The following is a 24,396-nucleotide window of genomic DNA, read 5'->3' on the forward strand; positions in this document are numbered from 1 at the left end:
GTCAGCCTAGCTCACAGCAACCTCAAACTCCTGGGCTTAAGCGATCCTACTGCCTCAGCCTCCCGAGTAGCTGGGACTACAGGCATGCGCCACCATGCCCCGCTAATTTTTTCTATATATATTTTTAGTTGGCCATATAATTTCTTTCTATTTTTAGTAGAGACGGGGTCTCGCTCTTGCTCAGGCTGGTCTGGAACTCCTGACCTTGAGTGATCCACCTGCCTCGGCCTCCCAGAGTGCTAGGATTATAGGCGTGAGCCACTGCGCCTGGCCAACAATGCTGTCTTACCTTTACATCGATAGCCTTGTTTGATCACTCCCCAGAGCTATGAGACAAACAAGAGACAGAAAGTACAAGTCATTCATTTGTCTGGTGTGAGGCTACAAGTTGACATTCATTATTTTCCCTCATGCTACCCCCTAGCTCAAGTGGAAAGGAAACCTCATTTATTAATATCTCATTGTTTGTCCCTCCTGATTTTAAATTGAAAACAGAAAAAATTTATGCTGGTCAGAGTCAAATTCACTAGTGGCTTTATGCCTCAGGCCTTCTCCAGGCCTGAAATGGATGAATTGTAGGACAAACAAGCTCCTCAGGATGCCAAGCTGAGGAGCAAGTATATAGTGCTAGGTCAGGAACCTGGGTTTAAGAGGTGGGACAGAGGAGAGGCAGGTCTAGGTGACCTCTAAGGCAGTTCCTTTTGAAAGGGAGAGGACGGTATCTCACCATTTCTTTTTTCTAACATTTGAAACAGTATTTTAAAAAGTATATCCTCATTTCAACATTTCCAGTACCATTTACCCAAGGCTTCATGCACCAGAGAGGAAAAAAACAAATCAAGAAGTGAGAGAAAATAAGTGCGAGTAAAAACCACACACTCAGGCACTAGGTTATTCTAGGTGTTTGCCTGGGCACTAGGCTGGGATGGGTTTGTAAAGATTGTGAGGTCTGTGCCTGTCTTATTCATTTCAACTGCCCCATACCTCTCCCCAAGTTCAATCCTGAAGCACCCTAAGAATAACTTACAAATCCAGCACAGTTGTCACAGAAAGTGGGCTTCAGGTACGTGGTCTCTTGGAAGTTGTGAGGAAAGCCCAGGCCCAGCTTGGAGTAGATTGAGCTGGCCCTCATGAAGTAGGCTGTGATCTCGTCCCTGCTGATGAGGCCTTCCCTGCCGGCAAATGACCAAGGCAAGGATGTGAGGGAGGGGAACAAGGCTGGCTTCTAGCCTTAGAAACTCACCTTTCTTTTTATCCTCAGTGGTGATATAGTATGTTTTACCTGATGATTACTTCCATGAGCCCTACACTTAATAAGGAAACAGGACAGTGTGTAATAAGTAGGTGAGGCAGCATTAATCATTTCCACAGAGTTGTTCTTGGCCGAACTAGTTTTTCCTAGCTAATTTGACCACTATCTATAACACTTGAGAAAAAAATAATGTAAAATGTGTGTAGAGGGAAGGAAACGCCTTATGCTATGGTTCTGACTGTAGACAGTACATAACTGGAACCCACTAACTATACAATTGGTTTTCTGTAGAGAACCAAGACAGAACTTAAGTAACTTTGAGAAAAGTAAATATGCAAAGTATTAATAAATATTGTTTCCCATAATCTGTAAGGACAAAGCAAGAAGGAAGACTAAACTTTTTCTTATTTTTAGTTGACTAAACTGGCAGATTTATGGAATCTTCAATTCTGAGTATTTCATTGTGTTCTAAAGACAGGCATTCACTTGATGATTGCTCTCTTAGCCCCAATATTCATTAAGTGATCACAGTAGCAACACATCCAAATTTACAAATTCTTCTAGTGTCACACTCATAAACCTGTTTCCACCAGTGGGCCCATAACCACATAATCATATGCACAAACCCTCACCTGTCTTTGTCCATCACACAGAAGGAAAATGGAAAACTCGCAGCAATCTTTTCAAACTCTTCCTGAGAAATGTATCCATCCTGGTCATGATCATAGTTCTTGAAGACAGACTGTGAAAAAAGTTTCTTTGGTGCTTACTAAAGAGAAACCACAATCATCTCTCCCTTTAGCCAAATGAGGAAGGGCTAGGTCATAAAAGCCTCTAAAAACATGAGTGTGATGAACAAGGAAACATGCTCCTTAAACTGTGGCAAACTTTGCTGGTACCAGCATCTGGAGGGTGGCCAGGTGCTTTCAATTCTATTAACGTATTAATTATGCCATCACCCTGGCTGTTGTGTACTCCTAGTTCATTGCAGAGGCATGTTCTCCCTCCACTCTGCCCTTCTCTCACCGCTCTGCTCAGATTGCACCTTCTCTGAGAAGCTTCTACAAGCAGCCCAGTTGGAAGTGTGCCTTCTGCTTCTCATTGTTCTACTCTTAGTTTTCTGTTGTTACATGGGAATTTCCCACAAGGAAAAACACAGAAGTACAAGAGTATATACCCCCTCCTCAGCATTTAGCACAGAGAACTCAATCAAAGCAGTGCCAAAATTTTCAGTTTTACATTCACCTTATTACCCCTTACTATACTCAAACTTTCCCCAACACCTCTCTGCCCCAAATCAACCAACAACCTTAAACATTGGCTTTCCTGCTAGGTCTTTAAGAGGATGCACACCTGAGGCCAGAGTTTTGCCAAAATATAACTTCTGAATTGTTCTGCAGCCACAATGTGAGAAATTGTTCCCTGTGCTCACATATAAAGGAGTTTCAAGTAGCTCCTTGCCTTCATGTCTCTCCCACTGTGCTCTCCTCTCCCCATGTACAAAACTAATCCAGGCAGTGCCTTGCTTTTGACTACTGAAACACAGCTATACTTACATCCACCATCCTCTGGACATGTTTGCTAATGGTCTTTGGATCAGGTTTGGGAGATACTCCGGAGGCCCAGTCCACTACTACTGGTGGTTTTGAAGGTGTTAGTGGCTAGAATGAAATATTCAGAGAGATCCCCATGACTGTAATGCAATATTATAACCTATAGCTCCTTTTCCCACTGCTTGACAGTTGTATCTATGGATAACCCTCAACTGTGTGCAATGACAAGGAACAGCCCACATGGAATTGAAATTTATAATAATAATCTTGGCTAACATAGGTATTGTGCTTTACAGTTTCCAGAGTGCTCTTTATGTACATTATCTGCAACCAGAGAAAATTTAAAATTCTCAGTTTGCCTAAGTTTCAGTTCTCTCTCCATTAAACCTTTTGTCAGAGCTATCAGCAAAGAGTAAAGTGGATCATTTATATTTCCTCTCTGTTCTCTAGTCATTTTGTAGTAGAGATGTGGATAAGGGAAAAAAATAGCTAAAAGGCAGGAAGACACACAAGAAAAAAAATCTGAATCCTGGACAAGCTGAAATGGAATCCTTTTCTAAATACAGTCATGCCTTGCTTAATGACCGGGAAATGTTCTGAAAAATTTGTCGTCAGGCTAGTTTGTTGTTCAAGCACCACAGAATGTTCTTAACACAAACCTAGATAGTATAGCCTACTACACAGCTAGGCTATATGGTATAGCCTTATGCTCCTAGGGTACAAACCTGTGCAGCATGTTACTGTACTGAATACTATAGGTAATTACAACACAATGGTAAGTATTTAGGGTAAAGAAAAAATATGGTATAAAAGATAAAAAGTGTAACACCTATATAGGGCACTTACCATGAATGGAGCTTGTAGGACTGGAAGTTGCTCTGGTGAGTGAGTGATGAGTGAATGTGAAGACCTAGGATAGCACTTGTTCACTACTGTAAACTTTACAAACACTGTACACTTAAGCTACACTAAATTTATAAAAAAAAAAATTACCTTGGCTGACTGTAACTTTTTTACTTTATAAACTTTTAATTTTTTTAACTTTTTACTCTTTTGTAATAATAGAAGAGCTTAAAACATAAATACATTGTATCACCGTATTACTGTACAAAAGTATTTTCTTTATATCCTAATTCTATAAGCTTTTTTCTATTTTTAAAATTAAATTTTTTCTTTTTTTTTTTTTTTTTACTTTTTCAACTTTTTTGTTATGAACACACACCCTCTACAGGGTCAGGATCATCGATACCACTGACTTCCACCTCCACATCTTGTCCCACTAGAGGGTCTTCATGGGCAATAACATGCATGGAACTGTCATCTCCTACAGTAAAAATGCTTTCTTCTGGAATACCTCCTAAAGGACCTACCTGAGGCTGTTTTACAATTAACTTTTTTTTTAGTAAGTAGAAGGAGCGCACTCTAAAATAATGATAAAAAGTATAGTATAGGAAGTATGTAAACCAGGAACACAGTTGTTTATTATCATTATCAAGAATTATATGCTGTGCACAATTGTGTGCCCTGGACTTTTACATGACTGGCAGTTCAGTAGGTTTGTTTATATCAGCATCACAACAAACATGTGAGTAATGTGTTGTACTATGATGTTATGATGGCGATATCACTAGGCAACAGTAATTTTTCTTATGACTATATTTGAAACTTGGCCCAAATTAAAATCTCTTTCAAAAACAGTAGAAGGCACCCTTTCCATTGAAATGCTTCTAACACCCTGAAAATGGAACATACCAAATATTCGCAATGAACATCTTTCATTGCAATAGGAAACTATTTAATAAAACTTGATCTTTCTGTAGAGAGGCGATGCATTTTAGCCACCCGAACAGCTAAGCAGGATTTCTTAGGTGTGGGCAACTGTGCCCTTGAGTACCACCAGTTTTGGGGTTGGGATGCTTCCCAAGAGACTCAAATGATTTAACTTGCCTATAGGAGAGGCAGGGCCAGATAACCTGTGAAGTTCCCACAGTGCATAGCACCAGGACTATGTGCTATTCTGAGGACTTGTGAGCATAAGAGTTCAAAAGACCCAGAAGACTGCTCTTTCAGACTCAGAATATAACAGAATGATGAGGCTTTTCTACCTACCAAGCTGGAAATCTTCAGGTTTCTGATTAATATGCATATTGCTCTCATTATCATCAACAAATCATGAAACAACTTATGTGGGGATACTCTTTAATAGGAGAGGGATGTGACTCCAGTCCACAATACTATGGCCCTTCCCTAATTTGTAAACCACTGACTGATTCACTCACTCCTTCTGACGTTCTAGTGGCATAGAGGTATTATTGACTGTTCACACATTAGTCTTATCCCTTCAACTGGATCACTGCTCTTTATGGACAGGAACTATTCCTCACACGTATGTTGAGAAGCTTTCTCTGTTGCTAGCACAAGATTGAGCACTTAGGAGGAACAATATGCTTATTCAACTGAACTAAGAGTCTCTTCCTTAAGATGAATGAATTTGAGGAGCAGCTGGTAAAGCACCTGTTACACACGAGACTCTTAATATTAAAAACTCACCGGGGCTCTGTGGTTCCTTGGTTCTCGGGCATAGGAAAGCTCATAGATTTCATCTTCAGTGTAGTAGAGATCCAGAGACAACTGCAGATCAAAGCAGAACAGGGTTCATTGCTAGGGTGCTATTTGCCTTTCCCCGGGTTGATGTGTTTTTGTTGCTTGCTTGCTTCTTCCTCTACAGTAGTTTACTCTTCTAAGTTCTTAGCAGTTTGTTTTTAAAATTCACAGAGTTTGGTAGGTTTAACACCTAGTATTGCAATAGGGCAAGCATTAGTTCTTTCTTGTTAAAATGTTTTTTAAATTTTGGAGAAGTCCCTGACATTTTGGGCTGGATGAAAAGAAAAAAAAAATTGAAATATAGGGAAGTCCCAAGGTGCTGTCTTTTTATCTGTGCCTTACATCTAAGCCTCTATATAGAGAGCATAGGCTAAACGCCTTATCTGGCCAGATGGTCCCTACACCTCACTTGTTCTCTCCCAAAGCAGACAGACAATCCAAAAGGACGGTTTGCATGCCCTGATACTAGTAAAATTTGAACCCAGCAACAGAATCCAGTGTAAGTGGATGGGCTTCAGGGAGTTCAGAACTCCTTGAAATTACATGCATACTTTTTAATATATAGCTTATATGCATTTTGGGGAGAAGAAGATTCATAGCTTTCATCAAGGAGTTATCCAAAAAAGTTAAGAATCAGTGCATCTTTTTACAAATGATGACATTTGAGGCAGAGACCAGCCAAGGTTACCTGGCTAAGTAGCAAAAGGACTAGGATCAGACCCCAGCCAATGTGAACCTTGGGGTACCATGAAAATGCTCCTGTGAGGCAGGAAGAGGCTATGATCATTATTCCCTTCTGCAAAAAAAAGCATGTTAATAATAATTTTAGAACTGAAAGAGAAATTAGAAGTCATCCCAGAGACTAACACCTCTGAGTTTACAGAGAAGGAGACTTGGAGAGTTATGTGCCTACAGTCACACAGCTGGTGAACTACAGAATCACAGGTCTGGGAGGGAGCTCATCTGATGTCACCCCACACCCAAAGTGCCAATCCTGGTCTCCCTCACCACTGACAAATGTTCACCTATGCTTGGCTTGAATGTCTTAGAGAACGAGGATCTAAGCCAGGACCCAAAGAATAAACCTGGCTTTTTAATCACTGCCTTGCCCTTTTTTATGAGAGCACACTGTCTCTATATGTTATCAAGCCTTGTATCTTGATTTGCCATCAGCTCTTCCCAGAGAGCTCAGGAATGCTTTTGCAGGGGTAAGGAAATGGTCTTAGAAGTCTAGAGGGCATACAGGTTAAGAGCACAGCCTCTGGAGTCCCACCCACTTGGGTCTGAAACAAGGCTCTGCACTTAATGTGTGTTCCTCTGGTAAGTTATGTCTTTGTGCCTCAGTATGCCCATCCATAAGATGGAGATAATAGTAGTATCTACTTAAGAGAGTTTTCATGGGGATTAACTGAATTAATATTTGTAAGATGTACAGAATGGTGCCTGGCACACAGAAAATGCTTAGTAACTTTCTTCAGTGTGAACCTCACCGTCAGCAGGTGTACCAAGTCCTTGTTGGCCTCTAGGGGCGGGGCCACCTCTTGCAGCTGGACCAGTTCATTGATATGATTGTAAAGGGCCAGCAGCTTGTGGACGTTCACCTTCCCATCCTCCAGATAGTCGGGCATGGCTTCGTACAGGGAGATGAGGTCCTTGAGATGCACCCCCAGGATGGGGATCTTGAAGTGAGTACACTCTCCGTAGGCTCGCCGGTAGTTGTCATAGTTTCTGCAGGAGGACAGCAGCTCAGTCATCTCACCCAGAACCTACAAAGCAGAAGAACAGACCAATCACAGGTACCTGCTGGGCAGGGTGTTTTGTCTGTAATGGCCACCTTGCATACTCTCATCCCCTACCATGATTTCACCCCATCCAGAATTTGCTGGGCAGATTCATCTAAAAGGTACAGATATGATTCCCAAATTAAAACTTCAGCTATGTCAAATGTCACAGAGTATATTTACAAACGCAAGATATGCTTTACTTAAAAATTTTAAGTGGGAGTTTTTATCATTTTTATATTTCTTTTTGAAAGGAAATATAATCACCTGATACAAAAATTAAAAAGGTACAAGAATATACAGTGAACAGTAAGTGTCCCTCTAACCCCTGTCCTCAAGCCATGCTTTTTTCTTCCCTGGTGTCTTCTGAATGTCTCCAGAGACACTGCATTGCTTAACATTTGAATTGTGATGTGCGGAAGTGCCGACTATATTGCTGGCATGGAGAAGAGCATGTGTTTCAAGAGTGGAGCTTCAGTAGTCTAGTGCGTGTTCTTACTCTCTGTGAGGTGCTCTGTGGGCCTTACTTATCTCAAGATTCTCAAAATGGGCATACGTCTAGGAAGAAAGTGACATTCCCTTCAGAGACTGAAACCCTGAACTAAAGAAACTGAATAGACTAAAGGACAAGAGAGAGGACATCAGAGCTCACAGGCTGCCTCCGCCCTGGACACGGGCATGGCTGCTCACCAGCACAGAAAGGAAGCAGCCAGATCTGGTGTTCTTTTCAGTCACACCTCATTCCAGTCAGCAAGCACTTACAGAACCCCATTCCCCATGCGTGATAACCCCATTCCGCAGCTTTTTCAGAAGCAGAGATGTCAAGTGAAAGCCTGTCTGCCAATCATGTTACTACACAAAACAAGTTAGTCCCCCCTTATCCTCAGGGGATACATTACACGACCCCCAGTGGATGCCTGAAACTTCTGATAGTACTGAACCCGAATGCCATCAGTCAGAACACGGCTCTGTTCATGTCTTTTACCCACAAATTTAATGATTTTCTACCTTAATTAAGCATTTACCATGCACTGTGGCCATACTTTTGCAGTTTGAGGTGCAACAGCAAAACTAGAGTGAATTTCTTTTCCTTTTTTCATAATTTCATCAACAGGAGATTTGTCCTTACCTTAGATCTTAGCAACCTCGGCATTTACTTTTTTTCTTTCTTTATTAAGTAGAGAACTTTCACCTTTTCACTTAAATGAAGCACAAACACTTCACAGTTTCTCTCTGGCATATCCAAATTGCCAGCATCACTACTCTTGTGCTTTGGGGCCATTATTAAGTAAAATAAGGGTTACTTGAACACAAGCACTGTGATACCGCAGACAGTTGGTTTGATAACTTAGACGGCTACTAAGTGATTAACAGGAGGATAGTGTCTGAAGCCTGGATATGCTGGGCAAAGGGATGATTCATGGCCCAGGAGGGACGGAGCAGGACGGCCTGAGATTTCATCCTGCTACTCAGAACAGTGTGCAATTGAAAACTTACAAATTGTTTATTTATGGGATTTTCCATTTAATATTTTTGGACTGCAGTTGACCTCAGGTAACAAACCATAGGAAGCAGAACCATGGATTGGGGGGACTACTTTAACATTTTAGACACTGCCAAATTCTTTTAATAAAATGGTGGCCTAAGACATACCCTTTCTCTGTAATGAAGAACTTGAGGTTTAGAGTCAGCCCCCCTCAATCACTTTGAGATGGCAAGACAGCCTCCTCCTCACACACCTCTAGCAAGAGTTTAGGTGAGCATTAGGTGTGGAAGGTGCTCTCAAAACAAGAAATTAACAGCAAACAATGATAGATTTTTCTTCCCCTCAGAAGGTGAAATCAACTACTTGGGGGAAATTTGCTTCAACATTGGACTTAACTAATTCCCTATGTAGACCACCCTTTGGGTCAAGTAGCTACAGACAGAAAGCATTGCTGTGGGGGACCCCAAGCTGAAGAGGAGCAAGTGCTCTCTTGTAAGCTAAATGACATGAAGGCATATTCATCTCTGTGACTATTTTCCTCTCACCACAGACGTGAGCAATCTTTTCAACCGTTCCACCTGGTCTCGGCAGAACTATTAGGGAATGAAAAGGTCACTAAAGATTACCCTTTTGACCAGACCCTTGGGAAGTAGGGCTCTCCCCAGAAGCCTAACATTAATTATGATAGCAGAGATTATTAATAGGAGACTCCCCATAAGGGAGCTGAACATCTGGGAAAACTGGATAAGGGCAGTGAACTAAGGTCTTTCTCCCTAGGAAGAGAGTTGTTCTCTATGCCAGTTTGGGAGGATTGGGGTTTGAGTATAGCTCACTCTTGCATGAGCTGAAAATGCTCTAAAAGGCCATATATAGATAGCTGCATCTATATCCTCAGAATATCATAGTAGCTTATATTAATAACAACAGCCCTATGTCATAAAAGATTAAAGGATAGTCTGTAAAGTCTAATTAATGCAGGGAAGTACATAAGAGATTTTTAAAAAATATTCCTCAATAAAAATTATTACAAAAGAGTATCTAAATACTCATCTCCAACTATGTGAGGAAATTTAACTATCCAGAATGTCATTCTCCAAGGGTTCTGGATAGCTAGGTTTTTAATGTATTATTATATAACTATATAACCACACTTGACACTCAAACTGATCTATGGTCAAATGAACCACTATTGCTTTTGGGAGCACATTTTTAAGCAAGGAACTGGAGCAAGGGAGTCAGTGTTTCACCTGGCCCAGCAGGAATGTTGACAAGGGATGGTGTGGTTTAGAAATGCTCTCCGGGTTTCCCCTCTCAAGGAGAAATCATTGTCATTGGTCCTAGGAATGCTGGTGAGGGCCCCGGAGAAGACAGTAGCACTGACCTTATTGATTTCATGTGGGACATGCGAACTTGTCTCCTTGAGCCTGGAGATTGAGCTGTGACATAGCCCGCCTATCACAGCCATCAATGTATTGAAGTTCTGTAGTTGGTGGAGCTTCTGTGACACAGAAGAAAGATGACAGTAGAATCACTATACATGTCAGTTACCTGGACAGCTTAGAGGCTGCCTCTCATCTCTGTGCCTTGAATCTTCCTTATACTGGTCATAGACTAGACTAGCGATCAGGTGTTAGAATTTTCTGTCCATTTTTCCCCTTCCACTTAATTCCAGATTGGTGAATCCCAAACCTAGCAAGATGTCATGTCTCCTTCCCTCTGTGTGGACTACCATCTAGATCAGTGGTTTCTAAGTATCACCCAAAGCACCTGTTTAACGCAAAGATTTCTGGACCTAACTGGGGTTGGGATAAACCTTTAGTTAATATCAGAGCAGATGATCCATGTACTAAACTTTAAGAAACACTGTTCTAGATCATCCAGAGTTGGAAAAATATATCCTTAAGTGTAATCTTTTATCTCCTTTATTCCAAGTTTGCCAGACTTTTATTTTTGAGGGTAAGGACTTTGTCTTATTCCCCTGTGCGATGCCTATATAGGACCAAAACTGGGAAAGAGAAGCTAGAGTCTGTGGGCAACTTCAAATACGGGTTCATAGTACCTGTTTTCTTCTTACCAAATGCTTAAACTCTGCCCCTGAAACATTAAATGCAGTCATTCAACATGGCATGGGCTCAAAGACCTAAGACAACCCAGGCTGGTCCAGCTGTAGTAAATCTTAGAATTGCCCTTTCCTTTGCCATGTGGGTCAGATTTGGGAAAATAATATAGCATGGTAAGCATCTTCTAAAAAATGTTAAAGATCTAAACAGATCTAAAACTGTATCCCAACCCCTGAGGGCCTCACAGGCCCTCTCCACATTGTCCTTCTATGGGAGAATAGAAAAGTCACCATATCTAGATCTGGGGACAGTTAGTTGAAGGCACACAAACCTCCTATCATGGTTCACGAGGGAGAAACAGTTCTAATTGATAGGCTAAGCTTGGGCAAAGGGGAACAGATAATTTACTTCACAGCCCAGGCCAAAAGTCTTAATCTGGTCACTAACCTGAGCCACATGGATGAACTTGATGAAGACTTCTGCTCGGAGCTGTGGGGTGGGGCGGCTGAGAACCATCAGTTGGACCCACTGGGAGATGCCATTGCACAGGGCAATCGACCGCTCCATGGTGGGGTTCTCCTTCACACAGCTATTTACAAGGTAATTCTGATAATCAGAGAACTGCAGGGAAAGAAAATAAATATCAGGACCGTATTCTGGGAGATCTGAGGGAAAAGTCAACTCTGCTCAGCTGATGGCTAGGAACTGCCATGAGACAGAGCCCTGGCCCTCCTCTCCTGCATTTTTGCCACTTGACCAACAAGAATGAGGCGAGGGACATCTTTCTTATTCCACCCACAGCATGGTCTCTCTACATCAGAAGTCATTAGGCATAATGGATGTGCACACATACTAGTTAATCCAAATATTGTATTTCAGCAGATACTATTCATCTAAATTCTAAAGAATATAGAAGAAAAATCTCAGTATTAGTTCCAGCCCTGCTGCTGAAGTTAAGGGAATAAAAGATAATTCCCCTAACGAAAACAAATCTGTCTCTCCCTAGCTGCTTTCTTACCTTAAAAATGTGATGATAAAATCTGCCCTATCTAGGACATGGAATTATTATGAAGATGAAACAAGATCATGTGTGAAAGCCTTAACTTTTCAAAGTGCTATATATGTGTGAGGTGGTACTAATGGGATAATGGTGGTACTAATGGGATAATTATTAACCTTATGTGAAAACAAGTCTGTTTGGATTTCCTTCTACTTGCCAACTTGAACAGAGGCCAATTGAATGAGGTACATGAAACTTGCTTAGCTATATAATTGGTGACCATAGTTTCCCAACCTGACGATGGCACTGACTGTGGTTGGCAATGAAACAGCAGATGTGAAACTGGAAATGTCCTAAAAGATCTGGTCTAAGTGGAGATTGTAGCTATTGTGTCCTTGTCATTAAGAATCTCTTGCTCAAACAGTATAACCAAGAGGGAGGAACAGTCTGCTCTTCTCCAGCACTCCTATGGGAGCCTTTGGTGTTGCTGCCCTGTTATTTCCGGGTCTCCCCTTCTGAACCTTTGAAAGTAGGCATGGCCACAAGACAGAGATCAGCCAGTAGAATGTGAGTGGACGTGATGTGACTTTGAAGGGGAAGATTTAAAAGCCAGTGAATGATCTGCCACATTGCCTTCCCACTGCTGCAGATTCGTGGAAATTTCTGTCAAGATGAAGCTTCCCTCATCCTGGTTCCTGAGCAACTCTGATCAGGCCCTGCTGACCCGTGCTAGACAGGTGGTATGAGTGAAAAACTGAAATTGTGCAGGAGTGAGGGGATGGGGTTGTTACTGCAGTACACTTTAGTCCTGCCTACATAGTAAATGCACTCATGGGAAGAACTCATAACCTAAATAAAATGGCTGCAATTTTTTTTTCTTTGCTCCCTCCCACCCCTACAGCTGGCAAATTAACTGAGCCCCACTTTATTAGCTGTGACTGCTGATGGGCAGAAAAATATGAGTAAGACCAAAATCACTCCTTAAAAGAGATATATAAAGCAAAAATCTTACCTTTTCTAAGAGAAAGTGGCCACAACTCACTCCAATAAATATATTTTATATTATTCCCCACTATAAATTTGACATTGAATCCATTTTTTTTTAAGAATTATCCCAGTAATCTCCTCACCACCCCCCAAGTGTTGTAATAAACAGAAAATATCAAATGCCTTTTAATTCACAGCAAAGATGAATTTCCCTCCAACCTCACGTTGGAGAGAAAATTTTTGTTTGGGAAAACTGTTTAGAACTGTGTAGAAAAAACAAAACAAAACAAATCAGCCTGTCTTTTTCTATGAAGGGACCGTGCCACTCAAAAGAAATGAAGGTTCAAACTGATGTTTTCACTTGCAAATAGAACACTGCTCAATACCTACCCCACCCACCCTCGGGTGAGGGAGGTGGGGAGACGCTATGATTCCTTCTGCATGGGTTTTTCACTTCTGCCTGCACTGATGTGAGCACTGGCATCAAGTAGACATCCAGCAGGCCTGACCGAGCAGCCCTGCCAGTTTGGCCCCAGCAGAGCTCAGATTCCAGTGTGATAATGGGCTCCTTTCAGTGGCTCTCAGCTCTGACTGGTGTTTGCCCCGTGATAGGGGACACACTGCCAGGTGAAAACTCCCCAGGTGGAGCCTCCAAATTTGGGCCTGGGATTCTGTCTGAGAGGTGTAAGTGAGGGGACTTGGGGGGGTTAATGCTTAGAGATTTATTTCCAAATGGAAACTGGGAAGTTCCTGGCTGACTGGCCAAAGAGCTGGGTGAAAACAGGAGAGATATCAACATTATGGAAGAAAATATGAAATAACCTCTGTAAGCTGGTTTGCAACTCTCCTTCTAGATACAACTGAGCTTAATAAATTGGTGCTGAGTGACCCAGAGAGGCATGCAGTCCTCACCCTAGCTTCTGACTCTATTAAGTTGTGTTGACCTTGTTCAAGTCAGCCCTCTGGGCCTCCATTCCCTTACCCGGGAACACAGGTCATTCTAAGAAATGCTTCTGTCAACTAGGTAGTCTCTATTTTTAGAGCAAAGTTAAAGACTGAATCTATTGGTAGGAGTGGGGGCTAAGTGGAGTAAGGGTCTCACTTCTCAGGAAAGTATATTGGCCAGTGAGGGTCTGTTGGCATCTGCCAAGTTGACAAATTCCCTTGTATGGAACAAATGTGCTTCGGTATCATATATGGAGTTTCAAGGACTGCAGTGAGGACAGGATGTAGTGGTGTGCTCTTTCTGTTCTTGATGACAAATGGAAATCTCTTTCCCTTCATCTCTCTCCCCCACCATACCTTTGACTCTGCATAGTTACCCCAGGAGCAAGGTTTGGGTCAGCATAATTTCTCTCTGGAATTATGGTGATTGCAAGGCCAGCACCACTTCAAGGATTTAGGTGTGTTCTGGTCTAGACTTTATTTTGGGATTTCCCAGAGCCATTCAAAACCTATCCTAGAATGAATTCAAACTCTGAGAAGATACATTTTTTTTTTTTTTGAGGAAGGTTAAAAAATTTTTTTAGAAACCTAATGGTTATCAGGGGTAAGAGGGGTGTGTGTATACTGCGTTTACACTCGTGTGCATGTGTGTGGGTTGTCATGTGTGCCCACAGTGTTGTAACTTGAGTGGGTGATGGGGTGGGCCTGGAGGGAGGGAGATGGGAGCAGCTCGGCAGGCACAACCAAAGGAATTCAGATGGTGCCAATTTCCCAGACTATTCGATGCCTGATGGGAAAGCCCACCAACCCTGGGATGGGCTGTTCAGTTTCTCTGCTTATTTTTAGAAATATCTCAGGGAAGTTTTTCTCCTGCCCCTTGGGTACATACAGATATTCTTCGGAAGGACTTGAATTCAAGGTAGGTAAGGTGTTCCGATAGCTCTTCTGGTTCCAGGTGGTCAAAGAGCAGGGAGACTTTCCGTTTCTTGCTGGTATTTGATTTTATCCTTTGAGTAAGTTTCCTGGACCAGTCACGGGCATTGCTTTTGTGGGTGAACATGAAAGGGAGAAGACAGGGAAAAAGAATAAATTGAAATTGCTTTTTGCAAGTAAAATCCATTAATGTTTCCCATAAGAACATACAAAACACCATTAGCTAACATGCCTTGGCTAAAACAATGCATTATCATAGTTTCCCCAAATCAGTATTTTCTATAGCAGCAACCAAGAAGTCTTGCTGGTTTTCAATGAGCCTTTTAAATGTGCAATGGGGAACAGGGTAAATGAGTTTACTTTAAGAAAGTGGGAAGGACAGAGTCTCAGGCATAGGTCACAGTTTTCTTGCCTTTGGTCCTGGCTCCTTGTGCAGCCCCTGGTATATCTGCCCTCTCCCTTCCTCCTGTGTGTTCCTTCATTCTCATGAGGGTGACAGGGAATCTATCTGGTTGGAAATCCCAAGGTAGTGGGGCAGTTTTCATGCCAGAATAACTCAGCCACAGAAGGAAGATGTCATGCTGCAGGGAATCACGTGTAGGAACATGTGGTCAGCTCCGGGCAGAGTTGTGGCATTTTCCTCAAATGTTCCTAACCACTGAAATGACCAAGGAAGCATAGCTGACACTGGAGTGTCTCCCTGCCCCCATAGTTTCTTACAGTCAACCCATGTTTCTTACTCAGTTTCCATTTCCTACAGTAAGGAAGCAAAGGGAAGCAGCCCAGTTTTGAAAGGCAACAAGATGCCAATCTGTGTTTTCCAAAGTGGTATTCCTGGGAAACTTGTCTCTTGATAAAAGGGTTCTGTGGTCAAATGAATTTGGGAAATGCTACAAGTTCTGTAGCCCCCTTGGCCAATGAGCATATTACTGACTGTGAAAAACATTGCAAAAGGAAAGTTTAACTTATTATTCCTCAAATATATCTGATCAGGTAATATCCCACAAACTATTAATTCCTACACAATATACGGTGGAAAATATTGGTAGAGGAAAGTCAGCTGGGATATGTTGAGACAAGGAGACCTGGTTTTGACCCTGGGCTCTAGGTTCTTCATCTTTAAAATGAAGAAACTCTTACGTTGAAAAATCTCTTATCTCTGAAGTTCTATAATTCTAAGCAAAGAAGTACAGAGAATCCCAACTGGTAAACAGATTAACTTGAGGCAATGGAATGTGATCTTGAAATCACTTCTGCATGGCCATGGCATAGTGCACCATGACCAAGGCTTTGGAGTCCAGTTTCTGCCCTGTCACTAACTTCACTAGCACAATTTTGCTGAGCCTCCATGTCCCAGTCAGAAAAATCAGGATATTGGATGAGATGATCTCTAGCATGTTTCAATTCTAGAATCCTTTGTCTTAGGGATTTGCACTATTCCAAAATAAAGTGGCCACATTGTGAAAACCTTAGCACACAATGTGTGCATTCCTCTCCCCCAAATGAGGAAAGACACTCATTTTTCCAGAGTGGGCCAGTCTTATAACTAAGAAATCCAAGGAATGATTTGAAATATTCCTGGGATCCCTTCTAGTTCTCAAAGTCTAAGTATCTTTCACAGACATCCATATATGTTACAGATCCTCTGCTCAATGCGTTTTTTAGTAGTCCCTTCCCCCTTTACAAGTTCAGGGGGCCTCCTGGCATTGGCTGCGGAAGAAGCACGAGTTCAGTCATTGCACTTTCAGTTTCTCATGTTCTGGACACATTTTAGTCAGTATCTTGCTACCCGATTTCTTTTTGACTGGGACTTACTTTTTTTCTGCTCTTGGATATTAGTCACCTACTGCTTTATCACCAGGGGGCTTCTCTGCTTTTCTGTGAAATGTCAAGCTTTCATTTTGGTGAGGCAATTGAACCTGCCTGTCTGAGGGGCTTCTCAAAGTGGTGAAAGAGAGCAGCAGTCATGGCTGAGATTCAGAAGCCTAGCAAGCAGCCTGGATCGCGTTACAGGAGGGAGGTGGTTTTGAAAGATTAGTCAAAACCTTGACACTCACATTTGAGTTGTGTCAATCAGGCGGCAGTGTAACTCCTCACCCTTAGCTTTCACCAGTTCCTGAAACTCCTCCATAGTGTCTGTCAAGCTGGCATCCATTTTAAACATGACCCAGAATTCTGTTATCCAATACCTACAAGGAGGGGGTTGAGAAACACAATCTAAAACTGACGCCAAGGACTCACAACAAGGTGGGTTCCCAAAGGAATCTGCTGCCACAAAGGGAACTCAGAAAAAGTCAGAGGCTGATTTGTCCTACACTGAAGGAGCTGGGATGAGGGCAGGGAGGGAAGAAAACCACCCACTGACAATCTTCTGTTCCTCCATGCACAAAATACTTTGGTAGGATAAGGCATATTACATTATAATCAAAAGAGCTATGACAAAAATTTAGGCACAATCATGTGAATCAGAGGTAATCATAAAGGAGAACTACAGACAAACCAAATGTTCAAAAATGGGCAGTGTATTCCTAAGTTATGCTTTTTCACATTAGAATATTACAGCTACTAAAAATAAGGTTTATAAAAAGTGTTTAATGACTGGAGAAGAGTGTTATATAAAGTTAAATGAAAACTGTAGGATATAAAACCATATATGTTTTGATCACAATTATGTTAAAAAAATCTGCATGGAAAAAAGACAAAAGAAATATCCCAGTATAGGTAGTTGGATATGAGTGACTATTATTATAGTTAGTCATATTCTTTTCTGAATTTTTAAAATGTTCTACAATGAGCTATATTACTTTTAATAATCAGGAATAAAAATAACAAAGATCTTTTATCTCTGTATCCCTCTCCTTATATAATTTGATAACAAAATGCTGTAAGACTGAAAAAAAAACATTGGTATAAAATATTAAGCTCAGGTACACCAGAAAAAATTCACTGTGTTCTGTTAAGGAATTTCCACTATTAAGGAATGCCCTTTTCGGTCTGTCCAAAGTGTTCTACAGATGGTCAGGGAGGGAGAGGTAGGGAGGACCAGAAGAGAACTAGAGCCTCATGCTTCAGCCTTTCCTTTATACTCTGCTCCATGAAGTCTTCAAGTACATGAAGAAATATTACCTTACAAAATAGCAGATCTTCAGGCAAAGCCCTGGCGAATTCTTTGCCAAAGCATCCTTATAGGTAGGACTGTGGTTAAGGGAAATGGAAATCTCTCTGTTACAGAAACCAAACTTTTCCTCTTTGTAAGTATTTGCTAAAAATACCTTCCAACATAATTTTTCTGAGAAATGAAAATGTGATGCCTTATCTTTCTGGCCATAGGATAAAAACTAACTTGATGTGTACAGCTGTATGCATATTATCACCTAGAAGGGTGATGATGGTAATTTTCTCTCTAGCCCATGCTGAAATGGCTTATGGAAGGCGGCTGCAGCATCTCCTTTGCATAGGAAGTTATTATAATAGTGGGGAAATGTCCCTGCACAGGTGACTTATAAAAAGTGAAGAAAGGGAAAATGGCCTGTGCCCAGGAGACTAGGAGTCCCACTGAAACAAATTAAAAAGAGCAGTCCCTTTATCTTTGAAAATGTTTCCAGTAACCAATAAACAGTGGGTACAGTGAATTAGAAGAGGAAGAAGTACATATTCAGATATATTGTCATAAAAATTAAGAATGTGAAAATTATAACACATACACCTAGAGGATGTCAGTAGATTGACCTTGTAAATTGAGATGGCAAGTTAGACAAAACCATGTGAATAATCCAAAATATAACTGGGAAAGGATCCTTATCATTCTAAATACACCAAGAATATGAAAGACTAGCAAGATCTCATCAAGTTCACATGTCTTTAGAGATATATGGAAAGAATATTCATTTATTTTAAGAGTCAAAGAAATGAAATCCAATCCAGTGATTAACCGGTGGGGAGGGGAGGGGGGCATCTTCTGTCCACAGACTGAGGAATCAGGCCATAAAGGCTGTGTGTCCTGCAAGGGCATGTCCTCTTTCCCTGCTGAAAACTGTGCCATAATAACTGCAATATGGAGTTCAGTGAATTCCAGCTGGGCCCATGAGAGGAATCCAGTGAGCCAACCAGTAAAAATCTCAATTAACTGGGGCAAGAGTGGTCTTCCTTTGGTGGGTATGTGTATTTTAACCCTTAGAAAATTTGGAGTTAAATATAGAAACGTAAAAGAGAGTCAAAATCATAGTACTGATTTTTTTTATTAGGAAGGAATCTATACATTTTGAAATTTTATGTCTGTAATGTTTAAGAGTGTATTGGAATGATATCCTTGAAACTTCAATTTGGAATATATAATTAAGTGCTTTAGACTTGTGGTTTTAAATTGAAACCTTATTAAGTTTAGGCATAGTTTTGGAACATCTGAGATAATGTTAGCTTTAGTGTTTATAACTTTAATCTATTAGAGTTATAAAAAACTATTTAGAATTCCGGAAGGCATCTGAAGCATTTAAAACTAATCTAAAATATGAAATGCATAATTTTCCAGTTTAAAACCATTGGAAATAATTAATATTTATTCAAATTAACCAAGCATTTTTCAAGGCTGCTTAAAAATGCTGCTGAAACATGCTAGACTTACAGAAAGAATAAAATTTGCAAGCTAAACTTGAAACCCTAAATAAGAACTATGGTCATGAAGGTGATAGATACCCCAAGTACCCTGATTTGATTAATTCACACTGTATACTTGTATCAAAACATCACATGTACTCTATAAAGGTATACAACTATTATGTACTCATAATTAAAAATAAAAAGATTAAGAAAAAAAAGAACTATGGGCTTGAAATTTGTAATTTTAATAAAATAACTTCTAATTTTAAAAATGAAATTTTAATAGATTTACTGTCTATAAAATCTGTCCTTGAGATCACAGCACAAAAACAAAACAAAAACTGAAAAACACAAAACCCCACACATCAACAAAGGTAATCAAAATAAAAATAAGCCTAGGCAACTGGCAAACTCATGAAGTTAAAAGTTCTGATGCTTGCATTTGTTCAGGTGGGACAGGCAGATGTGAGAATGAGTTGACTTTACATTTCTTTATGCCACATCACTAAAAATGCATCACTTCAATGCAAAGAGATTCAAGCATAGGGCACATGTTAGATAAATATCTCTTGAGTCTATAGTTTTATTTGTTCTACTTGAAATTTTTATTCTGCTTCTTTTTTAAAGGAGAAGACACAAAAAAAGCACACTTCTCTTTTAAAGCACTAATTAGATTAAATGAACATGATAACTTTTACTGTGGCATTTACTTCCTCCCAGTGGCTCCTTCTCCATCCCCTCAAATGTCTATTCTATGCATGTTGGCTGCACGTGCTGCAGCGTCATGGAAGTCAATCCAGTCTCCACATGAGTGCTGAGCCTGGAGGCCATTCAGAAGGGCAGAGCCCAGAGGCAGGCAGGGCACCCTCTTTCTCACTTTATCCAGGAAATGAAACAAACCCCCAGCATGTGCAGGCTGAGTAGTAAGAGGTTCAGGCATCTGCTGATCTGGGGTCAACAAAAATGTTTGCTGGAACCTTCAGGCTCCACACCTTTTTCTTCCTTTCATAGCTAGCACTGTGGCTATGAAGTACCAGTACAGTTCTGACTGTACTTTTCAGGCATCTGAACTATTCAGAGAATGTTTTTAAATTTGTCTCTTTTAACAATGGAAAAACAGGAAACCATCTGAGCTTATTAACTAAAAATTCTATTACTTCCAGGTCAGAGAACAGGGAAACTAAGCATGAAGGGGAAAAAACATTTTGCCTTCAATGTTTAACCTGGCTTCCCGTTACAGGAGTCTTAGTTCGTACTCCCTTCTTCGACTCCCTTCCCCCACCCCAGGTTACTTCTTAACCTGAGCAAAAGCCAGATATCATACCTAAAGGTTCTGGTAGATATAAAAAAAATCCTAATGTTTTACACCCATTCCTATGCAACATTTATGGTGTCCCACCAAGAGATGGCCACTAACCTAAGTTCTAGATACAAAGATAAATAAGCCTCAGTCTCTGCACTTAAGGGACACAGAGTCTATTGGGGGAGATGATACACAAACAGGTAAGTTACAATATAGTGTATGTACTTTATATATTTTTAAAATTTTTAAAAGCAATTTGTAATTAATTTTTCGATACCCTTGCAACCTTTTATATCACTAACACAATTCAAACCATAGCTGCTAGACACGAAGGTTCTGCAGTTTACCTGAAATGGTCATCTACAAAGACCAGAGTACACATGTATTCCACCATAAAAATTATGGACTGAAGTTCAGGTGGGTACATTTATTGAACTAACAGAGCAAACACATTTCATACTTGCTACAATCATAGATAAAAAACTTTTCAAGGCAGATTGCATCCAGGCCAAAGATATGAGAGACACATTTTGACTTAAGCAATCCAAGACTAAAGTCATAGGAATTAAATAGATTTTTCAATCAAGAATACTATTTTAAAACACTATAAGTATTTTTAAAAGGGGAGGAGGGCTAGAAAAGTCAAGAAAGGCTTCACCAAGGGGGTCTTGAAAGAGAGTTTACTAGACATAGAGGGTGGAAAGGGCTTTCCAGGCACAGGAAGTATAAAAGGCCCTATTTATGTCTGGTGTGTTGAGAAGTTCAGTGTGGAGGGGAAGGGGTTTCTGAGAGAGCTGCAGGATGAAGCAGGGAGGAGTTACTATGGAGCCCCTTTTCCTGGCAAGCTAAGGAATTTGGCATTAACCCTGTAGTTTGCAGAGGCTCTGAAGCAATGGCCTACCCTATTTGCTCTGTAGGCAAGAACTTCAGGGGTAGATAATGAATTAGTGGACAGGGGGCTGTAGATGAGACAGAGGTCTAGAAGAAAGACCATGGGGACCTGAACTAAGGCAGTGGCTTGGGAATGGAGAGAAGAGACCAGATAAGAGTCATTTATGAAGCAGAAACCCTAGGATTGGGTGAGACACTCTGTAGGAGGTCAAAGGCAGGGAGAAGTCAAGAGTGCTTCTCATGTTTCTGGTTTAGGCAACTGGATACATAATGACAACATTAACTGAAATTGAACATGCAAATAAAGTCATGCACTGCATAATGAGGTTTTGATTCACCCTGAACCACATGTACAATGGTGGTCCTATAAAATTATAATGGAGCTAAAAAATTCCTATTGCTTAGTGACATCTTGATGATCCTGCCCAATGTAGGCCTAGGCTAGTGTGTATATTTGTGTCTTAGTTTTTAATTTAAAAGTTTAAAAAGTAAAAAAAAAATAAATAAAAATTTTAAAAATAGAAAAAAGCCTGTAGAATAAGGATATAAAGAAATATTTTTACACAGCTGTACAATGTGTTTGTGTTTTAAGCTGAATAGTATAAAAGAGTCAAAAAGTTTTAAAAATTAAAAAGTTTATAAAGTAAAAATGTTACAGTAAGGTAATTTATTAAATTTTTTTATAAGTTTAGTGCAGCCTAATTATACCATGTTGATAAAGTCTACAGTAGTGTACAGTAATGTCCTAGGCCTTCACATTCACTCACCACTGACTCACCCAGAGCAACTTCCAGTCCTACAAGCTCCGTTCGTGCTAAGTGTCCTATACAGGTGTGCCATTTTTTACCTTTTACGCTGTATTTTTACTATATCTTTTCTATGTTTAGATGTGTGTAGATACGCAAATACTTACACCATTGTGTTACAATTGCCTACGGTATTCAGAACAGTAACATGCTGTACACACTTGTAGCCTAGGAGCAACAGGCTAGACCATATAGTCCAGGTGTGCAGTAGGCTGTCCCGTCTAGGTTTGTGTATGTACACTCTGTGATGTTCCCACAGTGAGGAAATTGCATAATGGCGAATTTCTCAGAACGTATCCCGGCTATTAAGTGATGCATGACTATACAGGTGTCAAGGCAGAATTAATGAGGTAGTAGCTGGGGATAGGGATAGTGAGCTAATGAATATATTAAGACTGAAGTGTCAGCAGGACAGACTAGTCTAAACCTTAAAAAAAGGGTTTAGTTTAGAGGAATATAGACTTGAAAGTCATCATCAGCACAGAAGAATGGTGGTGGAAATCCGGGCAAGAAAGGAAGGTGAGTGAGATGAAAAGCTGGAGAACGGACAGCCCAAGAGGTAGGAGAACCAGGAGGATGCAGTTCCGGGAGCCCTGGAGGGGGAGCTGGGAGAGGCGGGGGGCTGCCAGTAACACCCAGTGCTTCTGGGAGGTCAGTGTAAACAAGGATGGAAAAAAAAATTGGGCTTCACAATTAGGAGGTCACTGCTGACATCAGAGGAAAGTTCAAGTACTGGGGCAGGAGCCACAGTTGATGAGGAGTGAGTAGGAGTAGAGATTGGAGATAGTGAGTGCAGACTATTTTTAGACGTTTCACATCAAATTTCTAACCCTAACAATGGAATAAAGGAGAAGCAGGGTTAAGAGTTTATTTTTAGATGGGCAAACTTGAATGTGTTTTAGGCAGAGCGTGTGAAAGCAGAGGAGAGAGACGACTGGTGGAGCAAGATGCTGTGAGAAGTGAGAGGGAGGACGGGGAGGGTAGAGCAGGACCTGTCCCACTGTGTGGGCAGGCGCCCAGGAGCGCACCAGGGGCAGTTTAATCCCGAGACCAAAAACAATTTTTTAGAGAGGAGTATTTAATCACTGACATTATTTAGAATCACTGGTACATGGGAGTTAATAAAAAGCAGACAGACCTTGAGTTGGTTTTATTATGGTTTTAAAATTCTCTGCGGATGAGGTACCCACTTATTACCTGCACCTCTTATTACGTGGACCTCTCCCAATGCTCCGCCCTTGGTGTGCCACTGGAAACACCTCCTTTAAGATGAGAGGTAAAGATTCATGAGTAGGTTTGGAGAAGAGATCCAGTCCTGATGGCTTTTATTTTTTCTCTGTGCCGTAAGATGAAGGGGGGGGGTCAGTAGTTAAGAGAGTGGTAAAGGGATTAGAGCAGCCACCAGCCATGACTCAGTACCAGGGACCTGCGTGCCTCAGGTGCTAAACGGTCTCACCCCACCTACAGCTCTTTCTGCTTGGGAGCTGCAGCTTACGGTGTCATCAACAAGAAAAAGAAAGCAGGCACTTTCTCCACTCTACTCGATTCACACCCCTTAAAAAGGCTAAAATTTCACAGGGTTCGCTTGGCACATTGTCAGTGCCTCTGTCTGAAACAATAAGGCATCAACAGATTCTCCAGACACTGTGGCATCAGGCATCTTTCTTCAAAACCTAAGAAAGGTTGAAGAATTAGAAGAGCTAGAAAGAAATTTATCCTTTGAGTCATGCTTGTACCTTTGTCAATTTGTACAGAACGAATATCAATTTTGACTACTCTATAGGGAAAGTGTTTTTTACTATCAAGAGATGCTGAAGGAGACTGTGTTTGCATGTTGATTTCTCTGACCACCCCTCAGAGCAATCAGCATCAATAATATCGTCCCACCCAATAGAATGTACATGAACACACACACCCTTCACCCCTATACCCCTAAAAGAACATATGGATCCATTTACCACTCAGGGCTATTCCAAACCAATTAAAATAAAAGTGTACTTCAAATTTCAAGCTACTTCTTGAATGAATCCCATCTGCGGCTTGCCCGTCACTATGTTAAAGGATATAGGGTGATAACTTTTTGGAGCAGTTCTGCAGAGGAGATGATGATTCGGTGCATGGTGAGCATGACTTGCAAGAGTTGGTTACTTCGACACAAGTTTCCGTCTGCATCTGAAAATATTAAGAGCAGCATTTGAG

The 24,396-nt window shown here is 40.9% G+C and overlaps 1 protein-coding gene across 2 annotated transcripts in view; it reads right to left on the bottom strand.

Annotated features, from left to right (window-relative positions):
• The window catches only part of RASGRP1 (RAS guanyl releasing protein 1), a 73,064-nt gene that overhangs the window by 10,385 nt on the left and 38,283 nt on the right, over positions 1–24,396 (bottom strand). For both annotated transcript variants that reach the window (XM_045528005.1, XM_045528001.1), the window contains exons 3-14: positions 24,264–24,369; positions 17,728–17,790; positions 16,659–16,790; positions 14,558–14,711; positions 11,184–11,357; positions 10,058–10,174; positions 6,900–7,175; positions 5,356–5,436; positions 2,809–2,913; positions 1,885–1,994; positions 1,028–1,172; positions 290–326 (exon numbers count right to left, since the gene is read on the bottom strand). In XM_045528005.1, the coding sequence (XP_045383961.1) occupies positions 290–326; positions 1,028–1,172; positions 1,885–1,994; positions 2,809–2,913; positions 5,356–5,436; positions 6,900–7,175; positions 10,058–10,174; positions 11,184–11,357; positions 14,558–14,711; positions 16,659–16,790; positions 17,728–17,790; positions 24,264–24,369 (1,500 nt within the window). The remainder of the gene's footprint in view (positions 1–289; positions 327–1,027; positions 1,173–1,884; positions 1,995–2,808; positions 2,914–5,355; positions 5,437–6,899; positions 7,176–10,057; positions 10,175–11,183; positions 11,358–14,557; positions 14,712–16,658; positions 16,791–17,727; positions 17,791–24,263; positions 24,370–24,396) is intronic.

Source organism: Lemur catta, chromosome 1 (genome assembly GCF_020740605.2).
Source record: "Lemur catta isolate mLemCat1 chromosome 1, mLemCat1.pri, whole genome shotgun sequence".
Classification (NCBI taxonomy): domain Eukaryota; kingdom Metazoa; phylum Chordata; class Mammalia; order Primates; family Lemuridae; genus Lemur; species Lemur catta.